General features: G+C 54.9%; 3 protein-coding genes across 3 annotated transcripts; all 3 read left to right on the top strand.

The window, feature by feature from the left end:
* Positions 1-1,845: 1,845 nt before the first annotated feature.
* Positions 1,846-4,178, top strand: HRG_10693 (major facilitator superfamily domain-containing protein; the record flags this gene model as incomplete). Its single annotated transcript, XM_044869163.1, has 5 exons — positions 1,846-2,097; positions 2,718-3,145; positions 3,300-3,560; positions 3,613-3,818; positions 3,877-4,178. 5 exons carry the CDS (start codon positions 1,846-1,848, stop codon positions 4,176-4,178), a joined length of 1,449 nt encoding a protein of 482 aa, XP_044715905.1.
* Positions 4,179-6,492: 2,314 nt separating this feature from the next.
* HRG_10692 (uncharacterized protein) lies at positions 6,493-7,278 on the top strand (the record flags this gene model as incomplete). The annotated part of the gene is made up of 1 exon (XM_044869162.1): positions 6,493-7,278. The coding sequence occupies one exon, from the start codon at positions 6,493-6,495 to the stop codon at positions 7,276-7,278; it is 786 nt and encodes a 261-aa protein (XP_044715904.1).
* Positions 7,279-8,310: 1,032 nt separating this feature from the next.
* On the top strand, positions 8,311-9,178 carry HRG_10691 (NAD(P)H-binding domain-containing protein; the record flags this gene model as incomplete). The annotated part of the gene is made up of 3 exons (XM_044869161.1): positions 8,311-8,534; positions 8,603-8,819; positions 8,885-9,178. 3 exons carry the CDS (start codon positions 8,311-8,313, stop codon positions 9,176-9,178), a joined length of 735 nt encoding a protein of 244 aa, XP_044715903.1.
* Positions 9,179-11,931: the final 2,753 nt, after the last annotated feature.

Below are 11,931 nucleotides of genomic sequence, written 5' to 3'. Positions count from 1 at the left end.
CTCCAGCTTTCTCGCCCGCCGAGATATGCCGACGGACCTGGCAAGTGTTCCAAACCTCTTCCAGAAGATGCTAACGTGCATGCCGCAGCCCGAAGGGTGGCTGAACGTTATAGAAAAGCCGCGATAGTCCCGACTCGAGGGCCTCGGCCACCATCTACTGAGCGTGTGACCAGTCCGGCCCTGGGTCAGCAAGCAGCGCTGCTCCCCAGGCCGCTCCCACTTCGGCACCGTATGCTGGATCGTCTGCTGGACCGTCAGGAAAAGAAACGGTATTTAACAGAGCGGAGCAAGAAGCTCTTGGCCCCAGTGATGGTCGTGGTGAGGCGAGGCAAAGGCGCCACCTATGGCAAACCAAGTATCACGACCACCCATTCAAAGATATGCAGGACGAGTTCCCTGGTATGACCTCGGGGGAGATCAAAGCTGAATCCGAGGCCCGCCCGAACGGCGAAGTCTCAGCACGAATCCGCAGCTCTGGACGCCGGCATGCTCACGGGCGACAGCAGGCCTGGTACTCTAGAGGAATACAACTTTTTCGATGATTGCGCGGCCTCTCTTCTATTCTAGAACTGATGGATAGAGGCTTCCAGCTATTCAAGACCTTTTTCATCCGATACGGTTGGTTCTCCTCCTTTCCTTCTCAGTCCGCAAGCAAGGGGAGCGCATTTGGTGAGCACAATGCATCAACCCAAGGGATCGGCAGCCCACTCGGCGCCACCTGTTATCATTTTGCTTTGTCTCAATTCACAAGGAATAAGAGTACCTCTGGCTACGTGTAGCGTACTGCATCCGCCCACGGTGGCCGGCAGCGCTGTCACTCCTTTGGTCTTGGGAGCATTCGATTTCTGACATCACCGTCCTAGGAAGGGGTCAAGCAGCGCGTACGCTCGGCTATGGAAATTACGAGGTAGTGGAATTGTCAAATTGGTCCATATTTGCCGCTTCGGTTAGCCGGTGCCTCATACCTGTCGTGGTGAAGCATGAAGATGCCCTTGGGAGCTTTAATACTAAGCGCAAGTCTCGACTGTCATGACAACTTCGGGACAGCGAAAGCCGCCCGGTCAGTTCGGAGGCCCTCCCTCAAAACACTAAAGAGCTGAACCAAGAACTATTGAACACACATACGCGCGTTGCGACTCTATAAAGCACGTGTAACACAAGACCCGACATTTGAACCACAGACTCTCCTGCTACAGCCCATGCATCAAACCTCGGGTCAGTATGATGCGAACGACCGAATGAAACCCATCTGCGTGGCTTTACGTGCAGATACTTGCAGCCCACGAACGCTCTCCGCACAGGTGTTACCCTATGCTCCGCCAGACGTAGGATTCGGTCTGAGCAAGGCGGCACCTTGGCCGCGGACCTGGATTAAGGTTCGACAACTGGCCTTCACGTTGCTGTTTCTCTAGGAGAATCTAGGAGAACTTATGATGTGTTTGATGCATCTTAACGAATATTGACTATAATATATGTCATTGGCGTCGTGGAATTGGCCCGACCCAACTCCAGATCATCTGACCTCCGCCATCAACAGCTGAAGCACATCTTGAGGTTGGCGTCGCACAATGGCCGGCCCCTTTGCCCAATATCATGGACACATTGGAAAACGCGAACGAGACCAAGACAGTCCAGCTGACCCGACGCATGCATATTGTGCAGAGTTACGTCCGAGGAAACGAGCAACGGCAGCGACAGCTCCAATATCTATCTGCGATCAAAGAACTTGTATAAAGAGAGCAACGCGTCCGCTCAGAGGCGATGAATTTCTCTTAGTACACACGGCTCAGTCACCCCAATCCAAAACATTTCCTATAATAGAATCTCCACCAAAACCCCTTCACCATGCGCTTTTATATCTTGGCCCTGCTTCCGCTCGCGTACTCCAGCATAATCCGCATTCCCTTGAATCGCCCCTCGTCTTTTAATGCCGATTACTACAGGCACCGCATGATGGAATGGAGGGGCACCGAACAGTGGTTGCCGCCGGCTCGAAAACGCCCCTCGCGTATCTCCAAGAAGCCCCGGAGCGATACTACCGCCGTTGATGAAGACAAGCCGAAAGCTGCGCCAGAGTTCGGGGATAAGGTTGTCCAGGTATGGAGTTAGGGCATTGTGTTGGAAAAAGAGGGGGTTTGAGCGTGTCTGGATGCGTGGAGAACGAGAACCAGGGAACCTTGATTATTATACATGATGGAAGAGACTGGTGTCGCAAACGACCACGACGAATCTGGCCTCGACTTTATGTTACTAAATCGGCATCTTCCTGGACCTTATAGGCGACGGTTCATGACGCTTGCTACGTTTGAAAGCTTGGCGACTTGTGGATAACCGGTGTTCTGGTTCTCGGACCCTTTGTGACAATGCAATCCTTCGGTCCTTGACGGTCAAACCGTCGGCTTCACCCCACGTGGGTCTTTGGGGTTGAGGTTAAATACAGATACTATTTCATTCTGCATCGAAAAGGCCAGGCTAATCTCTGCCAAGTTCTTGGATGAGCTTGTCCCGACCTTGATCAAGCTCGATGCATGTTCCCTCTCTACATCCTATCGCCTTTACCAGGCCTGCGTTTCACCAAAATGAGCAATCGTCCGGGCTTCAGCCCAAGTAACTCCAGTTTTTTGTCTGGCCGAGGGAGTCATTCGTCGCCGCTTCAAGAAGAACGGTGCGGAGCTACGGAACGCCAGGGATCTGTTAATAAGAACCGACCGCTTCAGCTGTACTCAGCTGCCTTTCCCAGATCCAACTCGCTTGTCCTTGTCGTCGTCTGTGCCGCCGTATTCACCGACATCTACTTGTACGGACTCTTGGAGCCCGTGCTGCCGTTTACCCTACCGAGCGGATTGGGACACCGCAAGGCCGAGTGGCAAAATGGACGGCATATTGCTCGCTCTGTACTACCTCGGCCTTTGTCTCGGGAGCCCCATCTTAGGCCTCTACGCCGACTACACGTCCTCGCGACAGCTGCCTTCCTCATCGGCCTGCTGGCACTCGCCGCCGCCACGCTGCTGCTCTGCCTGAGCAAAACGATGGCTCTGATCGCCGTAGGCCCCGTTCTCCAGGGCGTAAGTGCCGCCACTTGCTGGGAAATTGGTCTGGCTCTGCTCGCGGATACCACCAAGGACAGAATGGGATGGGCGAGCGGGTGAGTGAACTGGGCCATGACGGTGGGATTCCTCCTGTCGTCAATCGTTGGCGGCATTGTGTATGAGAAGGCTGGCTATTATGCCGTTTACTAATTGGCCTTTGGACTTATTGCCTGCGATATTGCGTTGCGCTTGCTCATGATTGAAGAAAAGGGGGGCTGGGGAGTGGAAGGGCGATGAACTTGTCGGCAACACAGGGGCCTCGTTCACGCCGGAGACTCCGGCAGACAATGAGAACAGGAGAGACACCCGAGGCGATAAGGCAGGACATGTCGCAGCATCTGAAGCCAGCGCAAGAACAAGCCTTCCCACCACGTCTGGCACAGGGTGGAAGACAAGCCCCTGCGTGTCGCTGGTCAAATCCCGCCGTCTGTTCGCAGCCCTTGCCGGCTGCATCATGCAGTCGGCTTCCAAGTCGGTCTTTATCCTTGCTGTCTCCATGAAAACTCACGTTGATGAGCCATAGATTCGCCCTTTGCGCCGCCTCTCCACCGTTCGTCCAGGAAACGTTCCACTGGAGCTCGCTGGCAGCCGGCCTTGTATTACTGTGTATTTTCCTCCCTGGCTTCTTCTCACCCGTTATCGTCGCCATGACCGACCGATACGGAACACAATGGCTCACCTTTGCCGGGTTCATCTTGTCGATTCCGCTCCTCGACTGCCTGCGTTTTCGTCATGGACAATACAACCGCGGAAAAAGCGCTGCTCGGCGTGCTGTTGACGCTGATAGGCGTCGCTCTGAGTCTGTCCAGCACGCCGTTGATGGCTGAGACTACCTACGTCAGCGAAGCCGAGGAAAAGAGACAGCTGGGCGTCTGGGGCGTCAAGTGTGTCTATGGAGCTGGGTTCGGGCTCTTTACGACGTCCTTTGCCCTCGGGGGCGTCATTGGGAGCGTCATTGCAGGCTACTTATACCAGAGTCCCGGATGGAATACCTTTGGTTGGGCGTTTGCCGTGTGGTGCGCGGGAGGTGCTATCATCAACGCTTTATTCGTAAGGAAACCATTTCCGGAGAGCAAGGTGGTTCAGTAAGCCAGAAGCCTGTTGTTGGTCAGAAATAGGGCCATCTCTCTTCAAAGCGTCTCAGATCCGATGGTAGTGAGCACTCACGGCGTGCCCCTCGTATTGAAAGGGAGACACGATACCAATCACATTGCTTCAAGGGATATCTAGCTCTATTATGATCTCTACTCTTTCTACTGGTCTCTTGGCCCTCCTGGTCCGTCTCACTCGTTTCAGGGCTCTGGCTCTCACCGACTTGCAAGCCGGGTCGTTCTGTTTGTCTTTTGGCCTTGGCTCAGGTTGCTGGCACCTCGTATTAGATAGCCACCGGCAAAAAGGATCCTTGCCCCGTGAAACATACCGGATCGGAACACACGAGCCGCTTATATCCACTCAGGCACCCTAGGCCATAAGACTGGCAGCATTGAGGGCCGGGGTTGGCGTTACCGACCTTGAGGCCGCAGAGGGCTCCAATACTCATATCTTTGGTTGAAGTGACGTATTGTAACCCGGCATACTCATCGTAAATGCGGTCACTGGTCGAGCCGCAGAAGGGCCACTTGCCGAGCCAACTGCAGTTTCTTCCCTCGAGTTGGCAGTCGATTGAGAAAGGAAAGGAGACGTCGGCTGCCACCCAAGCAAAGAGGATGACGACCGCCACCCAAGCAATGGTGATGAGGCGCATGCAGGGCACCACTTAGGAGCGCGTCGCCCGCGATTGAGAGGAGACGGATAGGTGATGGAGAAGGCAACGGCAAGACGAAGTAATGCTCTGTGGCTATGGTCCCATGGAGATAAGCGACAACTTTATTTGAAAGGCCCCCAAGGTTATTAAACTAAGAGGAGCGAGCTCCTTATGCGCGCGTGGCATCAGCTGGATCGCCCTTTACACGGCTTAGGCTCTCGCGTCATCTTCCCGACCTTTATCTCGCCCCCATCTTTGAGCGTGGAGACCATGATGGACTCACGCAGAAATATCGCTAAAATGATGGATACGGCGGTGTAAAGACTGGACTGAACTAGCCGACCAGCAGCTGGCACAGACTGGATGAGACCAGGGGCATCCTGGACACTTTTGCAGCCGCGAGCTACAAGGATGCCTCACGTTGTACGCTATTCGCCAGGTACTGCGGCTGTTTCTGTACTGGAAGCTGGCTGACTGCCCCAAGTTTCCATTCGGCGTCGGTGTACGGAGTATACGTATGCGAATTGATACCATTGCATGAAGCCTGGTCACCAGCCCACGAGCCCTGCTGGTGACTTCTCGCGACCAAATATCCAGCCTCATGCTCATATCTGCGTCCGGCGCCGACCGTGATAGGTTTATGTATGTTCGCAGCCGTCAAGTAAGAAAGCTGCTACCGGAAACGTGCCCAGGCGTATTGGATCTTGGAGTGCTGCTCCATGCAACCCAACTAGTGATTGGATGATTCTTATCCAGTCAATATTGAGCCGAGACGTGGAGATGGTGCCCCGTTGTGCTCCATCTAATAAGACGCTGACCCAAGGGTCCGCACCTTTAGGGTCCTGGCTCCAGCGTCGAGACATCAGATGAAGGCCTGGAGTCGAGTACCCATTACATATTTGAACGGAGCCGGGGCGAAGGATCTGGATGAACCGAGTTGTGTACTGTATTGGTCAAGTTAGCGAACGTGCATATCTAGTCAACACTGAAGCCTGGGTATATGTCTAAAGCACAGGCAAGGGTCTCATGTCTGGGATGAGACCCGCCTGTGTGCATTCCCCCCGTGCTAAAGTTGCATTGAAGGGGATGGGATGAGGGAAATACGTCAACGGGCCCCTTTGGATGCGGACTCATCAACCTCCATCATGACTTCTTGCTGTGGGGAACCAGAGATTTAGCTCATGTTGCCAAGAAGAAGAGAATCCGTCGTAGTTCACGCGCAAAAACGCTCAACTGCTCGTCGGAATTGCTCTTCTTGGCCAGCGGCCCGGCGTGGACGGGAGGGATGGCTGGTCAAGGCCAGCCCGCCACGGCCAATGCCCGCGCCGGAGACGCGCATGCTTCTCCGAGAGGGTGCTTGACTGACTGGCATCAGGGATGTATTTTAGCGTCACGGACAACTGGGGTGGTGCTAGGCTCGGACGGACTCTTTGCCGGTATAAATGATAACGACTCTTATTGTAACGTGATGATTGCTTCATCGCTAGACCGTTGCGGAGTACGGGCATGGCTTTATCGGTTAGATTAAGAACGCCGATGGCTGCCCGAGGGCCTCGGCGAGCGCAGCTGGTCTCGAATCTTTGCAACTGAAGCCATCGCCGAGTCTACCTACAATTGAAGCCGCTCGCCGGACACTCCGTGCCGGCCCTTTCTGCGGCCATGCTCGCCAGACGGGCCTCGGTCATTTCAATATGGATAGCATGCGTCAGTTGCCTCAGTTACAGACTCCACTCGTCGGTGATCGACGACATCACATCCCGGATCCAGTCCGACTTCACCGTCGACGCCAACAACCGGCCGTATTATGACAAGGAGATTGGAACCGTCGGCACCTGTCTCGAATGGAAGCCCTGGTGTCTGTCGACGAGATTCTTTGACCGCTACTTTCTCGAAGAGGTGAGCGATGTGCGGGTCCTCTACAGAACGACGGTCCAGGAGCCCTTTACCAACAACGGGACCAGCTCCCATGAGATGAGGTTCACCATCTCCAAGACCAAGTCGCTCGGCGTCACCAAAGGCTGGAAGATTGGGGGCAGGCTGTCGGCCGGGGTAGATGTAGGAGCCCCCCCTCTGAAAGGGTCCGCGGGGCTGGAGATGTCGTCCGAGTATGGCGAGTCCACGGCCGAAGACACCAGCACGACGAGGCTTGTCCAGCACAACATCAGGTGCGAGCCCGGTCACTACTGCGCGCTCGTCACCGTGACATTCAACGCAGCGGTCAAGGGCATCTGCGCCGTTGCACCGCATTTCGAGTGCGGCGGCAAGCGCAACATGTGCACGAACCCGAGCTGGACGGGATGCGGCCCGTTCTTCGACTCGTACAACAGGTGCGATTGCGACGGGTACGCGGGCTATGTGCCCTGCGAGGCTCAGTTTCCCATATTCAACGACAACGGCGAGCCGTTGAGCCACGTCGTTTCGATTGCGAAACGCCTTGGATCTTGATGACTGAAAGCATCGACGGTGTATGATGAAGCTGGCCACGATTCTGGAGATTGGCCCGGGTACACAAGTATCCAGAACTGGTAACTCTCTGAGCGTCTGTTACTTTCATATATTATCACATTATGCAGGAGTCCATGTTCGAACCGTAGTGCTTTGAGAGGTGATAGTAACATTGAGAGCAGCATACCGCTATTTGGAGAGCGGAATGCATCCTAACCTTGCTGCTTACCTCAAGGCTTGTGAGACAAAAGAAGACGGAAACTTCTTTTTGTCATATACCGGCGAGCCTGTTTCAACTCTGTTCCTCTGCTAAATCTTGGACTTTCTTCCCTCAACGTAAGTTCAGCAAGTCTGAAAACTGAAAGTTCACGAGGACGCTCGATTCAGTCAGCTAGAGCATTAGATGACGTTGAAAGATTAATAAAGCGCATCCGAAAGGTGCAAAAGGACTAGATGTATACATCCTCCTTCTCCCTCTTTCGGGTAGCCATATGGAAAATGCAAGACCATGAAATACTGCGTGCCACGAGTGAGCCTTTCAATCCACGACTCAATTCCGCGAACAAACGCTCATGACGTGAAGACCCTTCCACAGGCCAGCGGGAAAGGTGAGCTTGATATCAGAAGCACGTGGTTGAGAACATGACACTGGAATTCAAAGTAAGACATGCATGAATCAGACATGAGGATCGAGCAGTATATTTAGTCGAAATTAAGACATAGACCAGAGATGAGAAAATCATATATCCAGCTCTTTCTGGCCCGTTTCAACATCACACAGGCTTTGCTCGTACCATGGCTGCCTGCCTCGAACGTTATACCAGGCGTACCGTCCGTATCCCCGCGACTATATTCTATATTACCTGTATGACGCACGCACCGTGTGAGCTAAGATGTAAACAGGTCCATCTCAACGCCACTGTTATTAGCCGCGGTCTTCTCCGCAGCAAAACCCCCGCGCTTCCCGGTTGTTGACGTCGTCGATCCGCCCGCCCGCCTTCCAGAGAGGGCCATTCACAATTTCACGTCAACATGAGGCTCATCGTCGCCGGCTCGACGGGCTTCGTCGCCACCGAGCTGATCCACCAGGCCCTCTCACATCCCGCCGTCTCGTCCGTCGTGGCCCTCGGCCGTCGCCAGACCCCGGTCCCGCCCGGCGCCGACCCGGCGAAGCTCAAGTCGGTCGTGTGCGACGACTTTGAGCATTATCCGGACAGCGTCAAGCACGAGCTGGCCGGGGCCGATGCCTGTATATGGTGTGCCGCCCCGGCTGCGCCCCCTCTGCTGTCGGCCGCCGCCCTTGATGGACTGACGGGCCGAGCAGGACCATTGCCGTGACGCCCTCTCGGGCCCGGACGATGTCGTGGGAGCACGTCTGCAAAATCTCTCGCGACTACGCCATCGCAGGCATCGAGACCATCTCTCGGCTGCCCCGGCACGATGCCAGCAATTCCCTCCGCTTCATCTACGTCAGCGGCTCCAACGCCGAGCGCGATCCCGCCAAGAAACCCTGGATCCTGGGCGACTACTGCCTCATGCGGGTACGTCTCCGCTTGTCCTGGGCGATTCTAAGCGGACCGTCTACTCAATCTCATCTTCTGCATAGGGCGACGCCGAGTCGCGCATCCTCACTTTCGCGCAGCAATCCGAGGGTGCGGTCCAGGCCGCCGTCGCCAAACCTGGCCTGATCGACGGTCCGGGCAGGTCAGGGCCGTTGGTCAAGGCCCTCCAGACGGTCGGATGCACCGTCTTCGGTTTGCCCCAGGTCCAGGTCAGCGAGATCGCCGCCACGCTCCTGGACCAAGCTGTCAACGGCTTCGAGAAGGATACTCTTCTCAATGATGACCTGGTTCGCATCGGGCAAAGGGCTCTGGCAACCCGGCGGCAAGCAGCCTCCTGAACCCGGCTTGCCAGGATGGGCGACGTCTGATTCAACAATCAAAGGAGGACTAGCATGCCGTGGACCAAACATGACGACGGGTGAGAGACGATACTCTTGATGGCAATTTCGCGAATTGGAGTGAGAGGCGCCTGCTTCAACTACGACAACAGAGTTGGGTGCTTAGCCGCGGTGGGTGAACTCGGTCTGGCGACCTCGCCCGCCCATGTTCTCCGATACAGTCGCTGAACGACTTGTGACTACGCGTCTTCCAATCTGCCACCACTGTTGCAAGTGAACTACAGCTTCGTGGTTGATTTGATGCGAGAAGAACGGCTCATGACTTGGTGGACACATGGGCTGAGAGGAGCAGATATGGAAAGTTCAGACAGGGACGGATTTGAGATTCTATATGAGAGTAGGACGGAGGGCAATGTCGACTCATGGGGGCATGGCATGCTTGAAGCTTCGAAGGGATCCGCTTTGCGAGGCACACGGGGTTGTAAAGGACGCATTTGATGTGTCGGTAGAATCTCCATCGACTCAAAGTGTTTGAAATGGGCAGTTCGAGTGCTTTGATGTTGGCGACCCTTTACCAACTAGAAATGCCAGTGCAACTCTAGAAAACAATCAACCCTCCCGGGCTCAAGCGTCTGTTCCATAGGCGGTGATATGATTTCTGTCCAAGCTCCATATTTCCAGCTGCGTCACTTGTTGCCGGAGGCGCAACCGACTCCTCGACTCTACTCACTAGTATGCTTGTGAATCCTACTAGTTCTCGCTTACCAAGTCGCGCCGTGGTTGCATCCATGCAAGAACCGGAGTTCTCCTCATGTGACAAGCTGCATTCCCGTAAAGAGCGTTGATTGATGCTTGAAGTCGGACGGGCGCACGGCTGTGGTCAAGTCGTCGGGCATCCATACATATGCTCGTTGAGCCGCATTGGGCAGGGGAAATCGCTAGTTGCTTACCTTGGTAGAGGGACCACCCGTGCACACTTGTCTCATCGATGCCTTAGCCTGACCACGTTTCCCCGGACTTGAGTGGCGATCCCTGCCGCTTCCCCAGCTTTTTGACGCATTTGTGGTAGCTTGTCGCCATCCTGACCCGGCGGTGAGGTTGTCTGTAAGTTCAAATGCGTTCCCCCCTAGCTGAAAGAGATCCTTACACAGGCTTGAACCAGTGAGCGACTGCGGGGAAAGGCCGCCATGCCTATGCATGAGGGTGGGATGATGCCGTTCCCGACGGCATGGACGAACATATGCAAGAGATACGGCTAGGGAGTTGGCTAGGGTTGGGAGCTTTGGTGCTCGCATCGAGGCTTCCCCTTTGGTTGGTCACTCAACTGTTCCAATGGCTGACCTGGACGTCGTCCCAGGCCAACCTTGACCGGCAAGGTCAACATCAGGAGTTGTTGTCACACACGACTGGTGTAACGTGTGCTCAGCTCACGCGGACTGCTTTGATTCCTAGCCTCGTGCCGTTGGTCTGGTTCAGTACATGCTGCTCACGACAGCCCAGAGTTTCCGCCCCTCCTTATCAAGTTATCACATTACATTGCATGTCGTCTGGCCCTCTTGTGGGAGGAAGTCGTCCACCTCGGTCACGTCAAAGGCGGTGTCCAATGGTCACTGACCAGACGCTTCAACTCCTGTCTCCTGGGTTCGCGAGACAGACCGTGCCCATGTCCGCCGAGGGTCGCTGTGTCCCCCGAAGCAAGATTCCACACCAAAGCTTATCCCCGCTCGCTGTGTCTACGTTGTAGGAAGAGCCCTCGGGTTCGATATAACGGGTATTGTTATCCGCAGGCTTGGAAATCGATCGTACAATCGATTTGATCGAATCGATTAATCGAATCGATTTCGATTTCGATCGATCGATTAGAAGTCCTGCTCGATCGATATCGTATCGATCCAACCTCCAATCGATCGATTTGATCGTCGTTCGCCATGTCCATACAAGGTGTCCAGGGTAGGCTGCGTAGGTTGGATGCGTGACGATGCTGCCGCCCGACGCGTCTGCCAAACACCCTGGCAAACGACCGGGGGTCCCAGGCAGCCAGTCATATCTATCTTGTTGCCGCGCGTCGCGTGTCGACAAAAGTAAATTGATCTCTCCGTCTCTTGCGTTTGCAAGTCCTCCCCGTTCAACGGAATCAGTACGCGTCGCAACCAGGAATTATTTCGGGCCTCAGCCTGTCCGAGTAGACTTCATACAGATTCGACCTTATCAGCCTCGCACCCTTCGATTTGACCTCGCCCACATTGTTTACGGACGTTTCCCACCATGGACGCGCTTGATGAGGACATAGAGATCGCCTCCTCCACGCCGCCGCCTTCCGAGCCGACAACCAGTTCAGCATCAACTAAATATGCACCCATGGGGTTTCCAGATTATGAAGCTTGGACGACTGATAAATTTGGGCGGTTCCCCGGCTTCACGATTTGCCACGACCCTTCTCGAGAACGGACGTGGTGGTGGCAATTCGGATTCAGAATGAAGGACAACAGGTCACGGCCCCACAAGATCGTATGGATCTGCGAGAGATGCTTCCTCCGGGACAGGCCGAAGACAGCACATTACGTCTTCATCGCTTCGACTGGGGGGAAGCGTCGTCCGACATCTGAGGAAGGAGCACAAAGTCGTGGTTTGTGCCACCTCTCCGTACCCCATCTCCACGTCGTTCGATCATGCCCGCTAACTTGTCAGCCACCTTCTAGACAACGTGCAGGCTCAGTTACCGGGAGTGGAGGTGCAGAACGGAACCTGCTTGA

This window comes from Hirsutella rhossiliensis (genome assembly GCF_020360975.1).
Source record: "Hirsutella rhossiliensis strain HR02 chromosome Unknown scaffold00016, whole genome shotgun sequence".
NCBI classification, from domain to species: domain Eukaryota; kingdom Fungi; phylum Ascomycota; class Sordariomycetes; order Hypocreales; family Ophiocordycipitaceae; genus Hirsutella; species Hirsutella rhossiliensis.
This window is presented reverse-complemented; position numbering and strand designations above follow the sequence as displayed.